The following is a 25,679-nucleotide window of genomic DNA, read 5'->3' as shown; positions in this document are numbered from 1 at the left end:
GCACACTTTGCTGACTTAGCGGCCATAGTACGGAAGTACTATGCGATGGAAAGCGCCTGGAAAACCCAAACAAAATTTTGGCACCCTCCGGCTCTCACTAAACCCCCCCCCCCCGTCCGAACTAAAAGGGTGTACTCCCGTAAGTCACCTGATCCAATTACAAAGAAACAAAATCCCACTACAGGGTGTAGAACTGTATTGGAGGGATGGCTCAATGGGCCATGCAAAATTCACAGTACAGCAGATACCATGCCAACACACAGCCTTAGAGCATGTTGGATACTCCGGCCGGTGGCCAAGAGCGGCGAGGATATCCTCATAAACAATACAACAGAGCACCATCTCGTGGAAAATAACAATACAGTATTGACAGTCTTCGAGACCTTCGCCTCAAATAATAGGCGCAAGCGAACACTCCACAGCCTTGCCGAAGTCTTCCACGTTGCAGCAATAAATCCATGGAACGACACAGCCATAACCTTCAATGCCAGTGACGAACCTCAATTCCGAACAGCCCGAGCACCAGCTGCTTTGGTCCTTAGTCCAATTGTGGACGGCTTCCGGCTTACTAAAGTGCTCATGGACGGTGGCAGCGGATTAAACCTCATCTACGAGGAAACTCTTAGCAAAATGGAAATAGACAAGAGCCGCATTGAGCAAAGCAGCACGACATTCAGAGGAATCATCCCTAGTCGGGAGGCACGATGTGCGGGAAAAATCACACTAGATGTGGTATTCGGCACGCGGAGACTTATAGGTCCAAAGAAATCACATTCCAAGTGGCCCCATTCAGCAGCGGATACCACGCCCTTTTAGGGCGGGAGGCATTCACGATCTTCCAAGCTATACCCCATTACGGGTACATGAAGCTCAAAATGCCCGGGCCCAATGGAATCATCACTATGGCTAGTGATCCGGACATAGCACTCCGCGCCAAAAATAAAACCGCCGCACTAGCCCTCGACGCGTTATCCGAAGCCCTTGTGGCCGAAGAACTAACTGCGCTGCGCTCCACGGTGGACAGGGACGACGTGATACTCGACAAAAGACCCAAGTCCACCTCTTTTAAACCAGCGGACGAAATAGTCAAATTCCAGGTCCACCCAACGGGCCCTACAAAAACAGCATCCATCGGGGCACAGCTGAACCCCACAACAGACGCCGCACTGCGGGAGTTCTTGCGCGAGAATTGGGACATCTTCGCCTAGCATCCTACAGACATGCCGGGAATCCCACGCAGGCTGGCCGAGCACAACCTTAACATTCTAAAAGGGTTCAAGCCGGTCAAGCAAACTCTTCGGCGTTTTCTGAGCCTAAGCGACAAGCCATGGGAGAAGAGCTAGCCAAGTTACTCGAGGCCAGATTCATTAGAGAAATAAAACATCCGGACTGGGTAGCAAACCTGGTGATGGTACCAAAGAAGGACAAATCCTGGTGCCTATGTGTCGATTTCAAGGACCTTAACAAGGCTTGCCCCAAGGATCCCTTCCCCCTCCCCCGCATCGATCAAATTATCGATGCTACCATAGGACACGACTCATTGTGCTTCCTCGACGCATACTCTGGATACCATCAAATTAAGATGGCGGAGCCCGATCAAGCCGCAACAGCATTCATCACTCCATACGGCCCCTTCTATTTTAATACCATGCCTTTCGGGCTCAAAAACGCTGGCGCAACCTATCAAGGCATGATTCAGACATGCCTAGAAACACAAATCGGCAAAACAGTGGAGGCATACGTAGACGATGTGGTCATTAAAACAAGACACGTCGAATCCTTAATAGACGACTTGAGGCTCACATTCGACATTCTCCGAACATATGACATCAAGCTCAATCCGGAAAAATGCGTTTTCGGCATGCCCGCCAAAAAGCTCTTGGGCTTCATCGTCTCCAATAGAGGAATTGAAGCAAATCCGGCTAAAATCCAAGCTTTTCCACAGTTGGCTATCCCAACAGACCTCAAGCAAATCCAGAACTTAACTGGATGCGTGGCTGCCTTAAGCCACTTTATCTCCCGATTAGGAGAAAAGGCACTACCTCTTTATCGCCTTCTTCGACGCACCAAACACTTCGAGTGGACGGATGCGGCCACGGCCGGATTGGAAGAAATAAAAGCCATATTGGCCACCAACCCAATCTTTGCCGTGCCAAATGTCGGCGAACATATGTTGTTATATATAGTGGTAACACACCAAGTTGTAAGCACAGTGCTCGTCATCGAACGAGAGACGGACGGACATAAGTTCCCGCTTCAAAAGCCGGTATACTACGTATCCACCATCCTCACTCCATGCAAATCACGGTACCCACATTATCAAAAGATAGCATACGATGTCTTCATGGCATCCCGAAAACTACGACACTACTTCCAAGAGTGTTCAATTACGGTGGCCTCTAAAGTACCACTCAACGACATAATGAATAAACGCGATGCCACGGGCCGGATTGCTAAATGGGCTCTCGAGCTCCTCCCATTCGACATAACATATAAACCACGGCGAGCCATCAAGTCGCATGTACTGGCTTATTTCGTCGCCGAATGGACGGAAGCCGAACTCCCTAAAGAGTATGGTGCGTACTCCAATTGGATCATGCACTTTGATGGCTCTAAGATGCTGGCTGGTCTGGGGGCAGGCATCGTTCTGACATCCCCCACCGGAGATACTGTCCAATACATACTCCAAATATTATACACAGACTCCAACAATGCAGCAAAATATGAGGCCCTGTTGCATGGTCTTCGGATGGCAGTCTCCATGGGCATTCAACGCCTAGAGGTGTGGGGGGATTCGAACCTCGCAATATCTCAAATAAATGGGGACTTTGACATCAAGGACCCAAAACTGGCGGCTCAAGCGGTGGATATCCTCGCCCGCATCGGCGCTAAGCGCGACCCTGTCCAACCTAATATCTTCTTGGAAAGGCTGTTTAAGCCATCCATGGTGTGGGAAGGGGAGACCGGCAAATACAGTCTGGATCCGGCCACAACACCAGACCCCGAACACTCTGATGTAATCGGAGGCTCTGCCACCGAAATAACATCTTCGGCCCACGTGATTATGGCCGTCATCGCCCCGTGGATAGAACCCTTCTTGGCCTACCTAACTAGGCAAGAACTCCCTGATGACCCAAACAAGGCATGTTGCATTGTGCGGCGGTCTAAAGCCTACAAGGTCCTGGCGATGCGCCATATCTCAGCTCTGCCCACTTGATATATTGACCCCTCCTGTGTATGGGGTACGAGGCAGAATAGCCTCTTCCATAGCTCAAAATGAGCTTCGCAGCCCAAAAACAGCTCGCAAAAGGCGACGTAGCCAGCGATGTGTAATATGGAGGCGGGAGTAAAGTTATGCAGCTGGAGGCCGTAGAACTCCAGGAGCTCGTGGAGGAACGGATGGATTGGAAATCCAAGCCCCTTAATAAGTAGTGGACAAGACATACCCGCTCCCCCATGGATGGGTTGGGAAAGCTCTCCGCCTGCTCCCCACCATTGTAAGTGGCAAGTCCGGCTCGAACAGGGACCATATATGCTGGAGGGAGAAACCCCTGGGTTTGTAACTCTACTAATTGGCTGTGGGGGACGGAACACTTCTTCCAATCGCTTGGCTTAGGGCTACGGGAGCGAGAGGAAGAGCTGCGATGGCCGGCCATGATGGGATGGACTTTTTCTGGGCGCGCTCCGATGGATACTCGCTGTGGGAGGATGGTGTGATCTGGATCTGAGGATCCCTATCTCTTTAAATAGACGATTTACTCACATGGTTAGGGTGGCAAGTGTAAAAATGCCCCGACTTCTCGCATTCTCTCAACACGTGGAGGATAGCCATTATTAGGCGCAGAAGCCAAGGAGTGCAACATTCATGGGAAGACGAACACTACTCGACAGGTATTCGGAATTTGGAGAAGAACCCGCCTTGATATGCCGAAGACAATCTGCGCACCGGACTTGTCGTCATTGAAACATGGTTCGGGGGCTACTGAGGGAGTCCTGGATTAGGGGGTCCTCGGACAACCAGACTATATCCTTTGGCCGGACTGTTAGACTATGAAGATACAAGATTGAAGACTTCGTCTCGTGTCCGGGTGGGACTCTCCTTGGCGTGGAAGGCAAGCTTGGCGATTCGGATATGTAGATCTCCTCCCTTGTAATCGACTCTGTGTAACCCTAGCCCCCTCCGGTGTGTATATAAACCGGAGGGTTTAGTCCGTAGGACGAGAACAATCATAATCATAGGCTAGCTTCTAAGGTTTAGCCTCTACGATCTCGTGGTAGATAAACTCTTGTAATACTCATATCATCAAGATCAATCAAGCAGGACGTAGGGTATTACCTCCATCGAGAGGGCCCAAACCTGGGTAAACATTGTGTCCCCCGCCTCCTGTTACCATCTGCCTTAGACGCACAGTTCGGGACCCCCTGCCCGAGATCCACCGGTTTTGACACCGACAGTCTCCTCGTGGGCCATGACCTCCGAAAGCGTCCCTTCCAAGGTGCCCAGTTTCAGCTTCAGATCATCAATGGAGCCGTTGGCCTCGGAGAGCATCTTGGTCTTGTAGGAGATGGCGACCTCCAATTCCGCCAGAGTGCGGTTGGCCGTGTCCCTTTCCTCCGTCATCCCCGAGATCTCCTTCTTCATCTCCTCCCGCTCCAGCTCCAGCTTCTCCACCTTGCCGGCTTGGTCCAAGGCCAGAGCATCAAGTGCGTCTTTGTGCTTCTGCTCCAGCTCCTGGGTCCGCTGCGTGACAATCTTCTTGATTTCCTCGTCCTTGTCGCAGAGCGTGGCGGCAAGCACCTGCTCACGCGCGATGAGGTCTTCCTCCTAGGTGTCCAGCAGAGCTTGCTGCGGATGATGGGCAGCTTCGTCCTTGGCGTCATGTTCCTTCGCCGCCTCTTGGGCCTTCTCGATGTCGGCCTGCTTCAGGATGAGCTCTCTCTTGCGCTCATCCAGCTCACCCTGGGAGGTCCTCAGTTCCTCCCGGGCCTCGCCGAACCAGACTTGCGTCTGAGTGACGCGCTCCTGAAAATCCGCTTCCGCCTTGTCCACAACCACCATCCTGGAGTTCACCTTATCCTAGCGGGCACGGTGGAGTGCCTGAAGCTTCTGAAAGTTGGTGCTCATGGCCCGGAGGAGCTGCTCCTCTTGGGAACCACCGCTGCTGGCGCTCGGTTCGTCAATGACCTAGAGCCCGCCGCGGTGAGGGCCTCGTCGTCAAAAATCTCCCCTTCGGTTGGCGCTCTGGTGCTTGCCGTCCCCGGGAGGCTGACGAACAGGTCATCACCCACCTTCAAGTACTTGCCCGAGGCGGGGGCTGCAGGGGAGGAAGGTTGGCAGTCGGCCACCCCCTCCCCGGCAGGCTCCTTGGTGGCCTCCTCGGTAGTGGCCTTTCGGCCTCCCCAGCAGGCTCCTTGACGGCACCCTTGCCGGCCTCCTCGGCAGCAGACTTGGTGGCTTCTTCAGCCGTGATCCTAGTGGCCTCAGCTTTGGCATCCTTGGCGACCTCCTCGAATGATGGCGTCGATGTCCACCTGGTCCATCGAAGGAGTGTATGGAAACCAGAAAGGAGAATGAAGCGGGACCAAAATCAAAGTTCAGAACAAAGAAAAGAGAGGACATTGCATGGAAGAGATAGCAACGGATGGGAGGCAGGCCACTTACCTATGTCGAGTTGTGAAGAAGTGGTTCCTTCCCTGCCAACGTTCGTTGCCGGGATGGAGCCACCAATGCCCATTCTTGCCCCCTCGTCCTCCAGGCGCGTGGGCTCGGCGGTAGGTGCCCTTGCCGGGGACGCCCCTCTGGGTGGCGTGGTCGACGGGGGCAGCGTGTTAGGGGCGGCCCTCAGCGGCTCCTCCTGTTGCCGCTCTCCTCCTACAAACCCGGCAAGGTCAGCACCAAGGATTCACGTCCCAACGCCCGCCGGTGGGGAGAGAATAATGAACTCACGGTGGGGGCTGAAGCGGGGGTTGCACCGAGGGCTATTGTCTGGGCTAATCACCACCAACACCGGTGTGCGCGGAGTGCTCGCCGGGGGCTGGACACCCGTCGAAGCCTTGGCTCTCTTTGCCGCCTTCTGGGCCAGCGTCTCCATGTCGCTGCAAAGATAAGATCAAGTCAGGAAAAGATGGTACGAGCAAAGGGTCAGGAAATGATGAGGGGCAAAATGCTTACTCATCCTCCTCCGCTGGCCTCCTCTTCCTCTTTGGGCTGAAGGACCCAAGGTCGAAGTTGGCCTCCGGGGCAGCGTCCGCAAGAGGGGAAGAAGGGGATGGGGTCCTGCGCCGCTTGGATGAGGAAGAGGCGGTGACCGTGGCTTTCTTTGCTGCCGCAGCCCTCGTCTGGCGCACGGGCTGCGCCTGGGCCTGTTGCTGCTGCGTGGCCCTGCCTGGCCGGACCGGCTCGCTGGAGCCAACCCGCCGCAGGATGCGTTTCCTCCCTGGGGCCGGGGGTCATCCGCCTCGGTCTCCTCTTCGGCCGACTCCTCGACCGCTTCTTCAACAGGGGTACCCCAGCGCCGGTGGCGGCGGCTGAGAGGGGCTGAGGGATCAAGAGCAATGGGGCGCGGTGGCGGCGGGCAGAGGCGAAAGCTCCGGTTCACGCTTGGAGAAGAAGAAGGGGACGACGGTTCCAAGATTGGAAATGGCGCAGAGGGTAAATAAGCAGCGCCCCTGTGTTTCCTCTTTTTTTATGGGGAAGACGTGGGCCGCCTCTTTACTATTCACCACGAGGTGACGCAAGCGTGCTGGGACCGTTCCACGCATGACCCCCACGTCACGCACTCAAATGAGGGTCGTGGGGAAGTGCAACTGGCGAGTGAGTTACCGTGGTTGAAACTCTGCCATGCGTGCCCTCGCACCGTTCTGGGCCTAGCCCAACAACGCTTTGCGCTTATGTGTGGCCCAGGCCCGGGGGCTCCTGTCGGTGTACAAAAGTAGGGGCCTTTCTGTACCCCTTTACTTGTGCACGGGCAGTCATGGCCACACCTGCAGCCATGCTTGGCGGGGCGGAGGAAGGAAAGATACAAGACTGCCAAGGCAGTACTCAAGCCAAAAGCGCGAAGAGCAAAAGGACAAGGTAGACTTCCACCGGCAAGGCCCTTGTCAGGGCGGTCTACATAGCCCCGGCAAGAGCCTTGCCGGGGCGGCTTGCCCAATACCAGCAAGGCCGCCGCCCTTGAGCCTGAGAGTTTCGACACCATCGACAACGTCGAGACCAAGACTCGGGGGCGCCCGCGTGGTGGCATGCAGTATTTGTGAAGCACCAAAGGCCTGCAAGCCTAAATAAGGACCAGAAGACGAAGATCCCCGGCAAGATCCTTGCCGGGGACAGATGAAGACCCCCGGCAAGATCCTTGCCGAGGACGGCCACGAGGCCCGGGCAAGACCCTTGCCGGGGGCATCTGCAAGGCCACAGCTAGGCTCGCACCCACAATGTTTCACTGCCCCACGACTCAACAATCCCACTTCAAAACGTCGTTGAAGTCCCGGTTCTAAGCCATAAAGCATGGCACACTGAACTATCGTCAATATCCTCATACCTAGTTCAATCTCGTTACCGGCAAGTCTCTTTACTCGTTCCGTAGTGCATCATCCCGCAACTAACTCATTAGTCAAATTGCTTGCAAGGCTTATAGTGATGAGCATTACTGAGAGGGCCCAGAGATACCTCTCCGATACACGGAGTGACAAATCCTAATGTCGATCTATGCCAACTCAACAAACACCATCGGAGAAACCTGTCGAGCATCTTTACAATCACCCAGTTACGTTGTGATGTTTGATAACACACAAGGTGTTCCTCCGGTATTCGGGGGTTGCATAATGTCATAGTCAGAGGAACATGTATAAGTCATGAAGAAAGCAATAGCAATAAAACTAAACGATCGTTATGCTAAGCTAATGGATGGGTCTTGTCCATCACATCATTCTCTAATGATGTGATCCCATTCATCAAATGACAACACATGTCTATGGTTAGGAAACTTAACCATCTTTGATTAACGAGCTAGTCAAGTAGAGGCATACTAGGGACACTCTGTTTGTCTATGTATTCACACATGTACTAAGTTTCCGGTTAATACAATTCTAGCATGAATAATAAACATTTATCATGATATAAGGAAATATAAATAACAACTTTATTGTTGCCTCAAGGGCATATTTCCTTCAGGTGGGAGGGGAGAGGAGGCAGCCTAGGGCATATTTCCCCTAACTTTATTATTGCCTCAAGGGGCTGGTCACCGGCCCTAGGGCTCCTGCCCTCCTACGCTCACCTTTTCCTTGTATGAAGAAGGGGGGAGGAAAGAGGAGGGAGAGGGAAGGTAGGGGGAGTCCTACTCGACACTTTCCTTTCCCTCCCCTCTCTCCTTCTTCTCCTCATAGGGACGGCCTCTATAGGGGTGCACCAACCCCTTGTGGGCTGGTGTTTTCCCTCTCTTGGCCTATATAAGGCCCATATCTTTGCCGGGGGTGCCCGAATCTCCTTTCCGGTGACCTGATATGTACCCGGTACCCTTCGAAACACTTCCAGTGTCTGAATAACATCGTCCTATATATCAACCTTTACTTCTCGACCATTTCGAGACTCGTCATCATGTCCGTGATCTCATCTGGGACTCCGAACAACATTCGGTCACCAAATCACATAACTCATACAACACTATATCGTCAACGAATGTTAAGTGTGCGAACCGTACGGGTTCGAGAACTATGTAGACATGACCGAGACACATCTCCGGTCAATAACCAATAGCGGAACCTGGATGCCCATATTGGCTCCTACATATTCTTAGAAGATCTTTATCGGTCAAACCGTTATGACAACATACGTAATTTCCTTTGTCCACTGGTATGTTACTTGCCCGAGATTCAATCATCGGTATCTCTATGCCTAGTTCAATCTCGTTACCGGCAAGTCTCTTTACTCGTTCCGTAAGACATCACCTCGCGACTAACTCCTTAGTCATTTGCTTGCAAGCTTATGATGTGTATTACCGAGAGGGGCCAGAGATATCTCTTCGATGCTCAGAGTGACAAATCCTAATTTCGATCTATGCCAACTTAACAAACACCTTCGGAGATACCTATAGAGCATCTTTATGATCACCAAGTTACGTTGTGACGTTCGATAGCACACAAGGTATTCCTCTGGTATCCGGCAGTTGCATAATCTCATAGTCGAAGGAATATGTATTTGACATGAAGAAATTATAGCAATAAACTGAACGATCAATATGCTAAGCTGACAGATGGGTCTTGTCCATCACATCATTCTCCTAATGATGTGATCCCATTATCAAATGATAACACATGTCTATGGTTACGAAACCTTAACCATCTTTGATCAACGAGCTAGTCTAGTAGAGGCTTACTAGGGACATGGTATTTGTTTATGTATTCACACATGTATTTAGGTTTCCGATCAATACAATTCTAGGATGAATAATAAACCTTTATCACAAATAAGGAAATATAAAATAACAACTTTATTATTGCCTCTAGGGCATATTTCCTTCACCTCCCCCTCCACCTATATATATGAGAGGAGGGGAGGGGGCGCCACACACCATGATTCCCAAGCCGAGTGTCGGCGCCCCCTCTCCCTCTAGTTCGTCCTCCGCTCTGAACCGTTGTGCTTGGCGAAGCCCTATGGAATAGTTTCACCACCACCGTCACCACACCGTCGTTATGCCGGAACTCATCTACAACTTCTCCTCTCTTGCTGGATCGAGAAGGTGAGAATGTCATCGAGTTGAGCGTGTGCTAAACACGGAGGTGTCGTGCGTTCGCTAGTTGATCCGTATAGATCGTGAAGTTGTACGACTACATCAACCGTGTTGATAAACGCTTCCGCTTAGTGATCTACAAGGATATGTAGATGCTCCCCCCTCTCGTAGCTATGCATCTCCATGGATAGATCTTGCGCGTGCGTAGATTTTTTTTTTCTGTTTTCCATGCAACGTTCCCCGACAGGTTTGGCACCGAGGTACTCTTGATTTGATATATCTATGCAAGGAAGACTGAGCGTGTCATGCTTATCATAACTCTGTGTATAGAGGTTCCTTTTTTAGCTTCATTATTATGAAAGGTAATGACGAATTACATGCATGTTTTGTATTATTGTTTCAATATCAAATTGATAGACCATTGCCTTGAATTACTCGAATCCTAATATTCATGCCATGATTATATTTTTGATCAAGCTTGTGCTAGGTAGCATTCTGCATCAAAAATTATCTTTATTTCATCATTTACCTACTCGAGGCCGAGCAGGAATTAAGTTTGGGGATGTTGATACGTCTCCATCGTATCTATAATTTTTTTATTGTTTCATGCCATTATCCTATAACTTTCACATACTTTTGGCAATAATTTATATTATTTCTGGAACTAGCATATTGATCTAGTGCCGAGTGCCAGTTCCTGTTTTCTTGTGTGCTTGCTTTTGTATTTCGTAGAAAATCCATATCAAATGAAGTCCAAACACGATAAAAATTTATGGTGAGTTTTTTGGAATATATGTGATTTTTGGTAGAAAGAATCAACGCAAGATGGTACCCGAGGGCCCCACAAGGCACCAGGGCGTGCCCCACCTGCCTTGTGGGAACCTCATAGGTGCCATCCTATGATGTATGAGTAGATTTCTTTTGTCCTGCGGGTTAATTGTGGTACAGTGTGATTGATGAGTTGTATGTTAATATGGTACTGTCCTATGGTGCCCTCCGTGCCACGCACACGTGTGGGATTCCCGTTGTAGTGTGTTGCAATATGTTCATGATTTGCTTATTGTCAGTTGCGGGAGTGACATAAGTCTAAACACGAATAAGTGGGTTGTGGTGTGTGGAGTAAAGGGGCTTGTTATTTAATGCTATGGTTGGGTTTACCTTAATGAACTTTAGTAGTTACTGATGTTTGCTAGAGTTCCAATCATAAGTGCATATGATCCAAATACGAAAAGTATGTTAGCATATGCCTCTCCCTCATTGCATATGATAAGTATCTATCGTGTTATATTCAATTGCCTATGGACAATCTTTCTCATTGTCTACAAAAGCTCTCACTAAAAAAATAACTTCTATTACCTTGCAAAGTACTTCTAGTTTTATTCTCGCAAATCAGTTCTATACTTGTTCTAGGTAAAGCAAACGCTAGTGTGCGTAGAGTTGTATCAGTGGTCGATAGAACTTGAAGAGAATATGAATTCTACCTTTAGCTCCTCATTGTGTTTGACACTCTTATTTATCCAAAAAGCCACAATTGAACCCCTATACTTGTGAGTTATCAAGGAGGCCACCGGTTGTTGTGAAGTTTAGATCGGTGATGGGTCACCAAGCGCTGCCACACCGCGAGCCGTTGCCGCAGACGCATGCCCTTGTTGCGGAACGACAACCGCCTCGCTGATTTTTACGACCCACTTCTCAAGATCCGGTCACCAAGCGACTAGATCATCGAGCCTGGCGGAGTTGGCCCGGATCGCGTTGGCGTTGCTATGCAGCTCGACGCAGAACTCCTTCATGGAGGATGTGATCTTGTCCAAATAGTCCTTGATGGAACGATCCATCGCCTCGAGTTGGAGATGACATTGCCGCAGTCTACGGGTCTCCATGAATTACGCTAGATCGATCTAGGAAAGGTTGGTGTATAGCCTTTGATACCATATGTGAGGTACCAGATGGAGTACTCCCGATCTATTACACTTGCTCGCAAAATTTGGGATTGAATATCTCAGTTACAGGTATGAACCAGGGACTGCAGAAATGTGGAATCGAAGTAGGTGAGAGAGGAGCAGCTGAGCCGTTGCCGTGTGACTCGATTCCTTTACCATCTTGTTTTTTAGGCAATCCTTTACCATCTTCTGGGGGATGGGGTAAGTAGGGGCAACCGATGGGCCGAGCCTCGCCTACACCCAGTCTGGCCCAACCACTGTCGTGTTGGGCTTGTGGAGACGTGTTGGATGTGGCGCTGGTGGTGAGCTGGGAGGGTCACCGTCAAGTGAGGCCACCATGTCAGGGATGCTTACATTAATTTGTGCTCCCACCGTAAAGAAATATAAGATCATTTAGATCGCTAATAAAGAAACATAAAATTGTTTAGATACAAAGGGAGTAGCTTACAAAAAAAAATCCACCTGGCATACTGCATGGCTTCTGTTAGAGTAAGCAAATCTTTGTTGATGGAGAGACTGAGACTGGGTGCCCTACAAATTAATCATGACACAGCGATACCCTACAAATTAATGATGACACAGCGATATGCTGCGTCTGGATTTATTTTTGACAGGCATATCATATCCGACTGAAGAAAAAAATATCCCATGCATTCTTGTCTCTAGGTATTCAGGCAACAGTCGTACCAACCAACCACTGCCAGCTTTCATAGCCCATCTATCCAATCCACACTTGCAGATAGGCAGCTATTGATCCAGCTGACTTGTCATTTCTTGTAATTAGGATGGGCGTACCATCTGTGAGCTAGCACTACTTAATCATCACTAATTGGTTAACTTCAAATTGACCAAGTTGATGATTGTCTTTCTACCAAACCTACAGCCTACCTAATAATGTAATAACAAGATGACAAGTCCGGCATATGTATTGTCAGTAATAAATGGTTTTGCATGAGGGCGTCGAAACAGCAGCCATTGGGTAGCAAAAACAACCAGCTGCCTGCACGATTTGAGCCATTGGGGGCAGCAGAGCAGACAGCACGTGCATCTTTCCCTCCATGTGTACTTGTATGAGCATAGTATCTTGCTTGTGCACTCAACAAAGTGGTGTGGGCAGCTTTATTCTCCCAAGCGAAAGAAAGAAAAATGATCAGAAAAGCCAAAGCGCTAATCACTAGCATTTGTTCCCTGATGAGAAAGAAGATGGCCTGCCTGCTTGCTTCAATGCCAAGCCACAGCCACAGCCACAGTGGATGAGAATACGTCGCTGAGCACCACTCGACAAGTCGATACTGTTCTGAACTCAAGCAAAAACTTTCTTATCCCAAAGTAGTAGGTGTGCTGTGCTGTAACAGTTGTATGAATGCAGTGCATGGGTGACGTGAAACCCTGAACCGAATGCCATTTGCAGTAGTGGGGACGTAGTCGATAATAGATTCGCCCAACCGCATCTCTGCTTGCTTGATCCCACGAGCAAACACGTTTTGCTCGAGATTATTATTCGGAAGCAGAGCAGTCAACAGAGGCACAGGACACCAGTGCCGGCCGACGTCTCCATCGGTATCTCTCTCTCTGTCGTCCCCGTCCAACTCGCATTTTCCCAGCACTAGTAGTACTTGTAAGCAGCGCCAGGAGTATTGTACGTACGAATCAATCAGAGGCGAGCGAGGCCGGTCCGCCCCCCTGCGCCTCCCCACGCCACTGATTTTTCCTCGCCGTCGAATCTTTCTCCTGCTCTTCACCGGTCAGGATCACGCCGTTTTTGTCACCTTGCTCCCCCCCGATCCTCCCTGCTCCGCCCTGGTTTCTCTGGAATTCTTCCCTCCATTCGTTCCATCGTATGGCTGGCCGATGGGGTGGAGTTGCTGCCTTGCTCCCTTCTCTTGATATCTCTCTCACTCTCAGGCCATAGCCGTACGCATAGTTCCTCATCAAGATTCAGGACGAGAGGCGAGGCGAGGCGAGATGGGCTGGGCTCTGCCTCTGCTCCGCGTCGTCTGCCTCTGCAGCCTTCTGGCGGTCGCTCGCCCGGCCAGGCCGGCCAACGTCTCCATCGGCGCCCTCTTCACCTTCGACTCCGTCATCGGGAGGTCCGCCAGGGCCGCCATCGACCTCGCCGTCGCCGACGTCAACCGCGACGCCAGAGTCCTCAGGGGGACGCACCTCAGCCTAGTCGCGCAGGACACCAAGTGCAGCGGCTTCGTCGGCACCATCCAAGGTACTGTAGTAGCTACTCTCGTCTTCTTCTTCTTCTTCTTCTTCTTCTTGCCAAAACAAAAAATAATAATTCCTCCTACAGTTCTAATACCCCAAAATATTTGCTGCGATCAGATTAGCAAATACTAGTCGTCACCACGAACTTTGATTCCTCAATTAGTTTTGTCGTTAGAGATTCCTAATATCCCTCCGCGAGTTGTTGTTGGCCTGTATGCATCCACTTTCTTTTTCCGAAATTTGGTTTGCTTCTCTCTCTCTCTCTCCTCATTCAGTTGACTCTCGTGGAGGTGGAGGTGGAGCCTGCCTACTGCCACATGAACTTTGCATGACGATTTTTTTGAAATAATAATCATAATCTGTTTTTTCTTGACAACGGATTAGTCGGAGAATACCCTGTTCCGTGCCATCGCCATTGAACATTTTTCTTGACAACGTGTATTGATTTTGGATTAAAGACCATTTCGCCTTTAGTATCTTGTTATAAATGACTACATACAGTAGTACTGTAATTAATCAACCATGGTAGAAGAGCATAGCAGTTGAGTTGACACTGACCTGTGTTGGTGTTGGTGTTGGCGCTGCAGCGCTGCAGCTAATGGAGAAGAAGGTGGTGGCGGTGGTGGGGCCGCAGTCGTCGGGGATCGCCCACGTGGTGTCGCACGTAGTCAACGAGCTCCACGTCCCGCTGCTCTCCTTCGCCGCCACCGACCCGGCGCTCGCCTCCGCCCAGTACCCCTACTTCGTCCGCGCAGCCCGCGGCGACGACTCCTCCCAGATGGCCGCCGTCGCCGACATCGTCACCTACTATGGCTGGAGGGAGGTCACCGTCATCTACGTCGACAACGACTACGGCCGCGGCGGCGTCGACGCCCTCGGCGACGCGCTCGAGGCCCAGCGCGCCAAGGTCTCCTTCAAGGCGCCCTTCCCTCCGGACGCCGACCAAGCCGCCATCGCCGACCTGCTCGTGCGGGTCACCATGATGGAGTCCCGCGTCTGCGTCGTCCACGTCAACCCGGACTCCGGCCTCGCCGTCTTCGCCGCCGCGCGCTCCCTCGGCATGATGGCCTCCGGCTACGTCTGGATCGCCACCGACTGGCTCGCCGCCGCCCTCGACTCCACGCGGCCGCCCAATCCCAGGGCGATGAGCCTCGTGCAGGGCGTGGTCACGCTCCGCCAGCACACCCCGGACTCCGGCGCCAAGACGTCGCTCACCTCCAGATTCGCCGCCGCCCAGCTGAACCGGACCGCCACCCTGAACGCCTTCGGGCTCGCCGCGTACGACGCCGTGTGGATGGCGGCCCGCGCCATCGACGAGTTCCTGGAGGACGGGGGGAACGTCACCTTCTCGGTCGACCCGAGGTTGCAGCAGGAGGTGAACGGGAGCAGCACGCTCCGGCTGGACACGCTCAGAGTGTTCGACCAGGGGGAGCAGCTGCTGCAGAAGGTGATGCTCGCCAACTTCACCGGCGTCACCGGCGGCGTGCGGTTCTCCGCGGACGGCAGGAGCCTGGCCGACCCCGCCTACGAGGTCCTCAACGTCGGTGGCACGGGCGTCCGGCGGGTCGGCTACTGGTCAAACCACTCGCATCTGTCCGTCGCCGCGCCCACTCCGCTCCGAATCAAAACTAACAGCAGCCAGCAGCAGCAGGAGCAGCGGCTGTACAGCGTGATCTGGCCTGGGGAGACGACATCGCCGCCGCGCGGGTGGGTGTTCCCGAACAACGGCCGTCCGCTGAGGATCGGCGTGCCGTACAGGACGACGCAGAAGCAGTTCGTGTCCAAGGACAGCGGCCCCGACGGCGCCAGCGGGTACTGCATCGACGTGTTCAAGGCCGCCGTGGCACTGCTCCCGTACCCTGTCCCCGTGTCCTTCATCCTCTTCGGCGACGGCGTCAAGAACCCCAGCTACAGCGACCTCGTGAACAAGGTGGCCAACAATGTGTTCGACGCGGCGGTGGGCGACGTGTCCATCGTGACGAACCGGACGCGGGTGGTGGACTTCACGCAGCCGTACGTGGAGTCCGGGCTGGTGATCGTGTCGCCGGTCAAGGAGAAGAGCTCCAACGCGTGGGCCTTCCTCAAGCCCTTCACGCTGGGCATGTGGGCCGTCACCGGCGCCTTCTTCCTCTTCGTCGGCGCCGTCGTCTGGATTCTCGAGCACCGCTTCAACCCGGAGTTCCGCGGATCCCCACGCGAGCAGCTCGTCACCATTTTCTGGTTCAGCTTCTCAACAATGTTCTTCGCGCACAGTAAGCTATATACTATCTGGCTTGTGCTTGTTCCTTCCCAAGAGATGAAGCTTGGATAAATCAATGGTGGTTCAATCATTTGCAGGGGAGAACACTGTGAGCTCTCTGGGTCGTTTCGTGCTCATCATCTGGCTGTTCGTGGTGCTCATCATCAACTCGAGCTACACGGCGAGCCTGACGTCCATCCTGACGGTGCAGCAGCTGTCGACGGGGATCCAGGGGCTGGACGGCCTCCTCGCCAGCGCCGACCCCATCGGCTACCAGGTTGGGTCCTTCGCCAAGAGCTACATGATGCAGGAGCTCAACGTGCCGGAGTCCCGGCTCAAGGAACTTGCCATCGACGACTACGCCGCCAGCCTCCAGCTCGGCCCGCGCAACGGCGGCGTCGCTGCGATCGTGGACGAGCTGCCCTACGTCGACCTCTTCCTCTCCACCAACTGCCAGTTCAAGACCGTGGGACAAGAATTCACCAAGAGCGGATGGGGATTCGTAAGATCCAAACTAAAATTCTGCATTTCTTCCCATTAATGGCTCTGTTTTGTTGCTGAATGGATGCATCATATCAGGCTTTCCAGCGGGACTCGCCTCTGGCGGTGGACCTGTCGACGGCGATCCTGACGCTGTCGGAGAACGGCGACCTGCAGCGGATCCACGACAAGTGGCTCAACCCGGGGCAGTGCGACTCGTCGCAGGGCGGCGACGTGGCGGCCGACAGGCTCAACCTCAGCAGCTTCTGGGGACTCTTCCTCATCTCCGGCGTCGCCTGCTTCATTGCATTGGTCATCTTCTTCACCAGGATACTGTGCCAGTACGGCAAGTACAACCAGGGCGATGACGAAGGTGGAACGCCGCCGGAGGACTGCCCGGTGCGGCGGCCGGAGCGGCTGAGGAGCATCAGGGATCTGATAACGTTCGTGGACATGAAGGAGGAGGAGGCCAAGAGGGCCATCAAAAGGAAGTCGAGCGACGACCGCCGGGACAGGTCCATCGCCAGCTCCGCCGGGGCATCCTCCTTCTCCGCATCCACGGTGTAGCCAGCTTCTTTCTTCTCTGGTCGGATGCATGGATGGATTTCTAACAGCATAGATCGATTGACGATGACGTCGATTTGACAAGCTGCACTCCACAGTAAGCTAAGCTTGGTGCAGCTGCTGAGATGACACTGTAATAGTGTAATTAGGCAATGATCAAATGATGATATACATACAACAGTACTACCAAGTTGGAGATGGCATAGGTAGATTAGATTAACTCCTACTACTACAATACTTTAATTTGTGGAGGAGAAGGGAGACATTTTTTCTATACAGAAAAAGGGCCACAGTTGAAGGTTTTTTTTTTCTTTCTAATATGCAACTCAATAGGAATGGTAAAAAAAAGGCGATCAACAGTGTTTGAATTCAAGCGTAATGTGCTGAAACCAAACAAAAATTTAAGTTGATCTAGTGAAAAATTATTTGGAATCTCATGGTGCATGCATTTGTTTTACAAAGAAACTTGGTCATCTTTATAGAACTAGAAGGGATGGCGCGCTCCGTCGTGCCAGGAGATACGAGTGTAGTGATACATACTCCTTCCGTCTCAAAATATAAGAACGTTTTTGACACTAGTGTAGTGTTAAAAACGTTGTTATATTGTGGGACAGAGGGAGTATGTCTTATTGCGAGTCCTAACTCATGTTCACCCATGGTCGTGTTGTGTATGACCCAACAATGGGCGATTTTCATTCGTCGATTTAGGTGGTGTTTGGTTCTCTAGTCCTAGGACTTTTTCTAGTCCCAACTAAAAAGTCCCTAGTCCCTAAAAAATCCCTCATTATTTGTTTTCAGAGACTAAAAAGTTCCTAATCCCTTCCTAGAGGTTATTAAATGACCATGTCGCCTCTAGTATATAAAAAAATAACAATCAAACAATACCATGGGGTGGCGGGCCAATGGGTGCATGGAGGAGCATTGTTGGAAAAGTCCCAAAAAGTCCCAAAAAGACTCTCCTTGAGAGTCTTCTTTATTTAGTCCCAAATGCCTAATTTAGTCCCTAAAAAGTCCCTCCTGTTTGGTAAAAAAGTCTCTAAGAGGGATTTTTTCTAGTCCCTACACAAAAAAGTCTGTGGAAACAAACACCCCCTCATTGTTTTCGTTTTCTACTGTTTTCTTTCGGTCTATTTAGGGTCTAGAGTTTTTTTCACCTTTTTCTCTAATTTCATTTGCCCTTTTTTTCTTTTTCCTTTGTGTGGTTTCCTTTTACATAATATAAACTCATTTTTAAAATATTTTCTTATTTATTTTTCTTTTCTACTTTATTTTCCTGTTCATCACTTATAAATATATTTCTATTTCTTAACATATACTCCCTCCGGTCCTTTTTATTCTGCATATTAGAATTCTCTGAAGTCAAACTTCACAAAGTTTGACCGTATTTATATGAAAAAATATGAACATCTGCCATGCTAAAGTTATACAATATAAAACTTTAAGTCATGACACATCTATTGGTATTGATTTTAGATTGTGAATGTTGATACTTTTTTCTATAAAGTTGGTCAAACTTTACGAGGCTTGACTTTAGTCAAATCTTGTATGCGAACTAAAAAGGACCGGAGGGAGTACATGGTTCTTTGTTTGTGTTTGTTGTGTTTAAAAAATGATCATTGCATATTTCAAGAATCTTCATAGTGTTCAAAAAGGAAAATGTTCATTGTGTATTTAAAAATATGTTTTGGGAATATTAAAAAAATAGTCTATCATTCATTTTCAACGATGTTTATTGTGTCTACAAAAAATGCTCATTATGTATTACAAAAAGATTCATCATACATAAAAAAAGTTCACTGACAATTTTAAAAAGATCATCTGGTATTTAAAAATATTCACCGTGTATTTAAAAACAACTGTAGCGAGCCAGACTCATTGTTACTTTGAGATTCATTCAGGCCAGGAATCAGATGCAGCCCAGACAACTAAATAGGCCAATTTTTTTAGGGTAACTAGGCCGAACTCCATCGTTTCAATAACTCACGATTGAGTTGAGACGATAGATTTGGGACACACCTAAGGATTGTTGTTGAGACACATGATGAAGTTGAATAAGTACATTCCCTAAAAAAAGAAGTTGAATAAGTACAATGAAAAATTACAATTGACACACATACTGGAGTTGAATAAGTACAATGAAAAATAACTATGCTTATTTTTTAGGGACATATGCATTTTTTTTATGATTCGTCAAAGTTTTATAGGGTAATATCATTCGTAAAAAAAGAGATAAATATCATTCGTCAATTGTGTTGTGTGTGCATACTGTTGGGCGGACTCGTGAGCACACCCAGGCTGCACCCAGGGACGGACTGCCCGGACGGATTCTTTCTACTCGCTTCAAAGGAAACCAGAGCCCAGAGGCAGGCAGGCTGTGCTTTCTTTCCCAAAAAAACAACCCAGGATGCGCTTTCCTCAAAAAAAGTTGGTAGCCTACCTTTTCTATTTGAACCCTATTATCTGGCGTCCCTCAGCCAGGAGAACGCCAGGAGGAGGTCCCGGGACGGACCCCATTGGGCCACAGGCCTAGTTTAACTTTTTTTTTCAGAGAAAAATGCCATCAACAAAAAAAAGACCCAAAAATTGCCATGAACTAACTTATGCAAAAAAATCAGGCTACTATAAAAAATGCAATCTCTCTAATTTATAAAATATACAAATGAGTATGATTAAAAAAGTTGAATTAACTAAATAAAAAAATGCCATGATAAAAAAGTTCCCATCTCTTAGTAAACAAAAAATGCCATCTAAAAAAATTAAAAAAATTCTTAATAATAAAATTGCCATCTCCTAATAATAAAAATGCCATCTCTTAATAAAAAATGTCATCTCTTAATAATAATAAATGTCGTCTCTTAAATAAAAAACTTCATCTCGCAATAACAAAATGACATCTCTTATAATAATAAAAACAATGTCATATCTTAATATAAAAATGCCATTTCTTATAGCAATATAAAAATGCCAACTCTTAATAATAAATGCTATCTCTTAATATAAAAATGACATCTCTTAAATAAATAAAAATGGCATCTCGCATAATAAATTAAAAATGCCATGTGACATCGTTTGAAAGTTTATAAAACTGTCATGCTGATTTTTTTTCCTAGAGAAAATGCTATCTGGTGAAAAAAGGAAGGGAGAGGTTGTGATTTGAACCCAGGCCTGCGCCAGGATTTAGTACTTTGAAATATGGTTCACTCGTGTTTTCTTTATGGCGAACAGGTTTGGGTATCAGACGTGGCTAGGATCATGCACTGGGATTCATGCAAACGAATCCGGCGGGAGATGGGAGGATCGCTGCTAAATCCCAGATAGCTGACATTCACCAATTATGATTTCCGTTTTGGGGAGGGAGGGGGAGGGTTGTGAATCAACCAACCGGCTATGGCCTGTGCCGGTCGTGTGCGCACTACGATCGTGCGTTTCGCAGGCCTATGTGTTGGACACATGCCCAGTGGGTCTCATGTACGCGGCTCCCTCCCGCCTTATTTGGCCCTTTTTTAAATTTTACTTTCTCTTTGGCCTAAAAAACTTCTTTCTTTCTTTTTTAACACTTAAACTTCATTTTATTTCTTACGGGACACTTTCATTCATTTTTCCATCCAGCGATGTTAAATAGCATGTACAAAGACAATTTTACCTCTGGCGTTGCAGCTTGATCCGCGGGAGCTCGCCATGACATGCATCCGGTTTCAGAGTCCTGACACTAGCCTCTTTCTCCTCCTCTGCTCCTCACCACGCCTGCGACCTGCAGTTGGCTTTTAAAACGCTAGACCAAATCATCCAGTTGCTCACGCACGTACTTGCAAAGCTAGCACAAGAAGCACGCTAGCTAGCACCTCCGTTGATTTTGCCTGGAACAGTGCACTGTGCACGCACGTCTAGCCGGTGCGTCACGAGTGCATACGCGACCGGTAGAAGCTAACTCTTAATCGATCGGATCGATTCGATTTTACTCTCGTAACTATCCTATTGATTCGTGTGTGTATATGGGTAGTGATGGAGACATTGTTTTGGAACGACTTGATGGAGACAGAAGTACTTGTACTCCTGCTTCTCGCAAATTGCAATCAGTTATTCTGTAACACACGTCACAATGCTATTCTCGTCAAACACACGTGGCATAAAACGTGTGCAGCAAATTGAGGTGCAAACTCAGCTCAGTCTAATTTATCAACCATAAAAAAATTACGGGAAATCATCCATAAGATTAATCTGAACAAATTTATACACTACAGTAGAGGCTGAATGGGTCGTCCTTGTTCCATTCATCATATTATTATTAGTCCCCCGCAATATTTTTTTGAGTAGTCATATAACTTTTTTTCATTTATTAATAACCTGGTCACAATCAACACCAGGGGTAAAATAATCTTTTTAGGCCAGACTTAACGCCATTACTAGCCAAAACTGACGAAAAAATAAAGTTGATGTGTCACGTAGGGAACAAAATAAAGTTGATGTGTCAAAAAGGAAAGAAATAAGTTTTTTGGATCTAAAAGGGAAGCAAATTTTAAGAAAGGGCCAAATAAGGAATTCTCTCCCCGCTTATCCCTTCGCTGGAGAACGTCATCCACACGCGAATCACAGCGAACTTTCCCTTTCTCTCACGCGCTACCGCCCACTGCATACCACCGCGCCAAGGCAGCCGCTGCTGGGAACCTCGACGATCCCACGTGTGAGGCCTGCCGGCGACCGCCGCGCTGCAAGAGAGGATATGAGCTGCCGTGACTCTGAGGTGTGCGACGGTCATGACAATATGAGCTCGATGAACATGGCTGATGAGCGTTGCGATCTCGGGGCAACGGGTTTTGCATACTACGACTGTGGTGGTCGTGTGCTGGAAGCAGCGCCGTGGAGTGCTAGAAGCAGCATCATGGCATGCTGGAATCAGTCACCAAAAGGCTATGACTGTGGTGGCCGCGTGCTGGAATCGGCCACGAATGAAGTTCAGACCTTGGAGGCTGCGTGCTGGCATCGCCACCGACGAAGCTGCCACAATGGTGGCCGCGTGTTGTAACCAGCGTCACGACGTGTTGGAATCGCCACCGGCGAAGCTGCAACAGTGATGGCAGTGTATTGTAACCAGCGTCGCGATGTGCTGGAATCAACCACCTACGAAACTAGGACCTTGGTGGCTGCGTGGTGGAATCGGCCTCCGACGAAGCTATGACAATGGTGGTCGCATGTTGGAATGGGCCATCGGCGAAACTGCACTGCCCAGGGAGGATGTTGAAAGCGTACAACGAGGATGTTGCAACCCCCCGACGGTGATGGGCGCCCTAGCCGACGATGCTACGATGATGACATCCGAATGCTGCAACCAGCCACCAGCGTGCTACGACTGACACCACCAGAGCTGCAACCAGCCACCAAGGGTGCTACGACCCACGTCGACTGATGGCACAACAAGGGCGTCGAGAAGGTACAATCGGCCACTGGCGTGCTACGAGGAGCTGTAACCAGCCACCGTGGCGTGCTACGACTCGCGACAGGATGCTACGACAGCGATGTCGGGTGGTGCAATCAGGATGTTGGGGGAGGGCGGAGCTACAAGCTCAGCGATGCGGTGCTTTGAGCTCGATGGCGGCGGGGATGGGGATGGAGGCTGCCGCGAAGCACAGTGTTGTACATGGCGAGCGTGAAGCACGGGGCGAGATTGGATGGCTACCTTTGGCCTATCATGTGCCTTTTTTTAGTTGGTACTCCTAGCTTTTTCTGTCAACTATGTGTTTTCCAACTAGTAAACTTTACTGGCTATGGCGCTTAGTAGATGAAGATGACGAGTTAGTATAGCATGCACGTGTGCCAGATTTTTGTTCGTTCCATTTGTCTAGTACCCCGTATATCTCCATGACTCCATGGGTTTTGATTCGGGTCCAACTCCAACAGGCTTTCTGCTACATGGCTACATGTTTTCCGGAAAAAAAGTTATCGCTCTTTTGCTTAAGGGCCTGTTTGGTTTTAATAAGTCACCTGACTTATAAGTCAAGACTTAAAATCAGTGACTTATAAGTCACGCCTGTTTGGTTATCACCTGACTTATAAGTCACCTGAGCACACCTTTCTATCTTGTTTTTTTATATAAAGGTGATGGGACCCATACAAAAAGGATGATTTATAAGTTTTAAGTTGGGATAAAGCAACTTATGACTTATAAGTTGGAGTAACTTATAAATTGAGTCCTTTATTTAGAACCAAACAGGGCCTAACTTATCTTTCCTCCCATCCCGTCCATCCATGGATGGAACCCCCCCTCGTACGCGTGTCTTGAGTCCAGTTGAGTGCACGGCCTGCAAATAAGTGCCCATGTGCGCATCATCCATCCGGCGTTGATGTCAACGACACTTCACTGTAACCCCTCCGCCGCTCCACGTCCCGGTGCGCCTACCCTCTCCTCTCTCCGCCATTATGTAACACCATCACCAACCACGCTCCCCCGGCCCGGCGGACCTCCATGCCATATTTCTTACTCCAACCCATTCTGCAACACTGCAATCTTCTTCTTCTTCTTCTTCTTCTTCTTCTTCTTCTTCTTCTTCTTCTTCTTCTAGCTAGCCACCTTACGCGCAGCTACCTGGCTGGCTAACTTAGCTTCAAGTTCATAGTCCACACACACATACGTACGTTCGTCAAATGGAGGAATCCATCAGCTCGTCTAGGACCCCGGGTGCTTCAGCTTCAGTCTTGGACGGCGACGTCGACTGCTGCGCATCCGGGTCTGCGACCGCCGTGGCTTCCGACGACAGCGGCTGGACGGCCTACTTCATCGACGGCGACGACACCTGCCTGCAGTTGCACAACTCCCAAGAGGTGCCAGCGAAGAAGCCCCACGGCGCCCGCGCCTCCACATCCACCTTGTCCACCGCCAGCAAGACCAAGGCCAAGGCGAAGAAGGCAGCAGGCACCGAGGAGAACACCAGGAAGAAGATGCCTCGTTTGGAACCAGCTGATGAAGACCCTCTCCAAGACACAGCCTGCTCCCCTGCAAACGCTAGCTATGCAACTCGTCAACTTCACCTGCAGGTAGCTTACTCCATTTATTTCTGCACTGCACTCACAAGTTAGGTTAATTCAATCGATCACTGATCAGGGTGTCCTCTCCCATGAACAAATCAATGTTGATGGTCTCTCTCAAATATTCATCAGTATGCTTTCATGGGCATGCAGGATGGCTGGCAAATTGCTGGCTGCGAGTGTGAGCAGAGATCATCGTCAGCGGCACCAGCAGCACCGCAGTGGGTTGAGTACTGCAGGAGACGCCAATGGGATTCTTCTCGGGAGGGGCCGGATGCAGAAATTAAAGAGGTGTTGGCTTAGTCCTTGTTAAACTGTTGGCGGACGAGGGCAGACCAAAGACCAAACTGCTCACCACTGAATTGTGTACTTCTTCTACCTTAGTGCGTGTTTAATTGTTTATCCGCATGTTCTGCGACACTAATCTCATGCGTGCGTTGGGCCCAAAACCCCTGTTGTCATGTCCAATAACTAATAGTTATATATAGTTGCTGCTGTAGCTTGTACTACCAGTTTGACAAAGTTTGCTCTTATATTACGAGACGAAGAGAGTAGCATCGATGAAAACTTTTTTTTTAAGAAACTTTCAATTTATTTATCAACTGTCATGGTAGTATAGAAACCACTAAGTAAAATTTACATCCAGGTACGTAGACCATCTAGCGATGATTTCAAGCACTGGAGCGAGCAGAAGGAGCGTCGCCGTCATCGCCCCTCCCTCTTTGGAGCCGGGCAAACATTGTTATAGTAGACAGTCGGAAAATCATTGTGCTAAGATCTCATAGGACCAAGGCACCAGAATAGCTACTGCCACTGATGAATAAAATGATAAATCGAAAGGATCCAACCTACAGACATACTAATGTAGACGAACGAAGACCGGATCTAGACGATCCACCAAAGACAAACGCCGACCAGATCGCACGAGATCTGTCGGAGACAAACCTCCACACGTCTTCACGATGCTTCAAACATCATCGTGACTGGCACTAGACGGGGAGAACATTATTTCATCTTCAAGAGGCCCCCGCCGACTCGTCTTCTTGAGTATGGCACAAACCTTAACAAAACTTAGAAAAACACCTAAAAACGGAACCCTTTCGCCGGCAAGGGCAGGTATCATCGCGCCTCCATGGTCCAATGACAATAGGAGATGAGGCGGACCGCTGACGGCACTGGTGAGAGGCAGGGAATCTCTAAATAAGAGGCAGGGAAACCCTAGATGAGAGTTTGATGGATTTACCTGACAATCTCTTGCTAACTGATTGCACAGCTAGCAAATTAAACTCGGTAAAATGATAGATTCAATTCAATTTCTAGCATCGGCCTATGCAGACCCAACCACAGGGCAATGCGAGCTCATTAGACATATTATGCAATTCAACCGGGGATCACTAAACGGGCGGCACCAAATGTTCATGAACAAGTCCGATCGTTTTGCGGACAGTGGGCATGGTGTTGGTCATTCAACTATAGCCATTAAATTTAGATGATAGG

General features: G+C 49.5%; 2 protein-coding genes across 3 annotated transcripts; both read left to right on the top strand.

Annotated features, from left to right (window-relative positions):
* Positions 1-13,226: 13,226 nt before the first annotated feature.
* On the top strand, positions 13,227-17,465 carry LOC125537618 (glutamate receptor 3.5-like). 2 transcript variants are annotated; one of them, XM_048700944.2, is made up of 5 exons: positions 13,227-13,409; positions 13,571-13,883; positions 14,467-16,131; positions 16,217-16,620; positions 16,698-17,465. In XM_048700944.2, exons 2-5 carry the CDS (start codon positions 13,631-13,633, stop codon positions 17,163-17,165), a joined length of 2,790 nt encoding a protein of 929 aa, XP_048556901.2. In that variant the 5' UTR covers positions 13,227-13,409; positions 13,571-13,630; the 3' UTR covers positions 17,166-17,465. The 2 variants fall into 2 exon arrangements, with proteins under 2 accessions (XP_048556901.2, XP_048556900.2); XM_048700943.2 differs by having other exon boundaries at positions 13,227-13,883.
* A 6,025-nt stretch (positions 17,466-23,490) lies between these two features.
* LOC125541609 (uncharacterized) lies at positions 23,491-24,753 on the top strand. The gene is made up of 2 exons (XM_048704972.2): positions 23,491-24,191; positions 24,336-24,753. Exons 1-2 carry the CDS (start codon positions 23,802-23,804, stop codon positions 24,483-24,485), a joined length of 540 nt encoding a protein of 179 aa, XP_048560929.1. The 5' UTR covers positions 23,491-23,801; the 3' UTR covers positions 24,486-24,753.
* Positions 24,754-25,679: the final 926 nt, after the last annotated feature.

Source organism: Triticum urartu, chromosome 2A (genome assembly GCF_056163025.1).
Source record: "Triticum urartu cultivar PI428250 chromosome 2A, HENAU_Tu73, whole genome shotgun sequence".
In the NCBI taxonomy this organism is placed as follows: domain Eukaryota; kingdom Viridiplantae; phylum Streptophyta; class Magnoliopsida; order Poales; family Poaceae; genus Triticum; species Triticum urartu.
Note: the sequence above shows the minus strand (reverse complement) of the source record. Positions and strands in the feature narration are given on the sequence as shown.

Coding starts and splice junctions, on each gene's coding strand:
- LOC125537618 (XM_048700944.2), top strand. CDS start 13,631: ATGGGCTGGGCTCTGCCTCTGCTCCGCGTCGTCTGCCTCTGCAGCCTT. Junction 13,884..14,466: donor CTTCGTCGGCACCATCCAAG/GTACTGTAGTAG, acceptor TTGGCGCTGCAG/CGCTGCAGCTAATGGAGAAG. Junction 16,621..16,697: donor CCAAGAGCGGATGGGGATTC/GTAAGATCCAAA, acceptor GCATCATATCAG/GCTTTCCAGCGGGACTCGCC.
- LOC125541609 (XM_048704972.2), top strand. CDS start 23,802: ATGGAGGAATCCATCAGCTCGTCTAGGACCCCGGGTGCTTCAGCTTCA. Junction 24,192..24,335: donor CTCGTCAACTTCACCTGCAG/GTAGCTTACTCC, acceptor ATGGGCATGCAG/GATGGCTGGCAAATTGCTGG.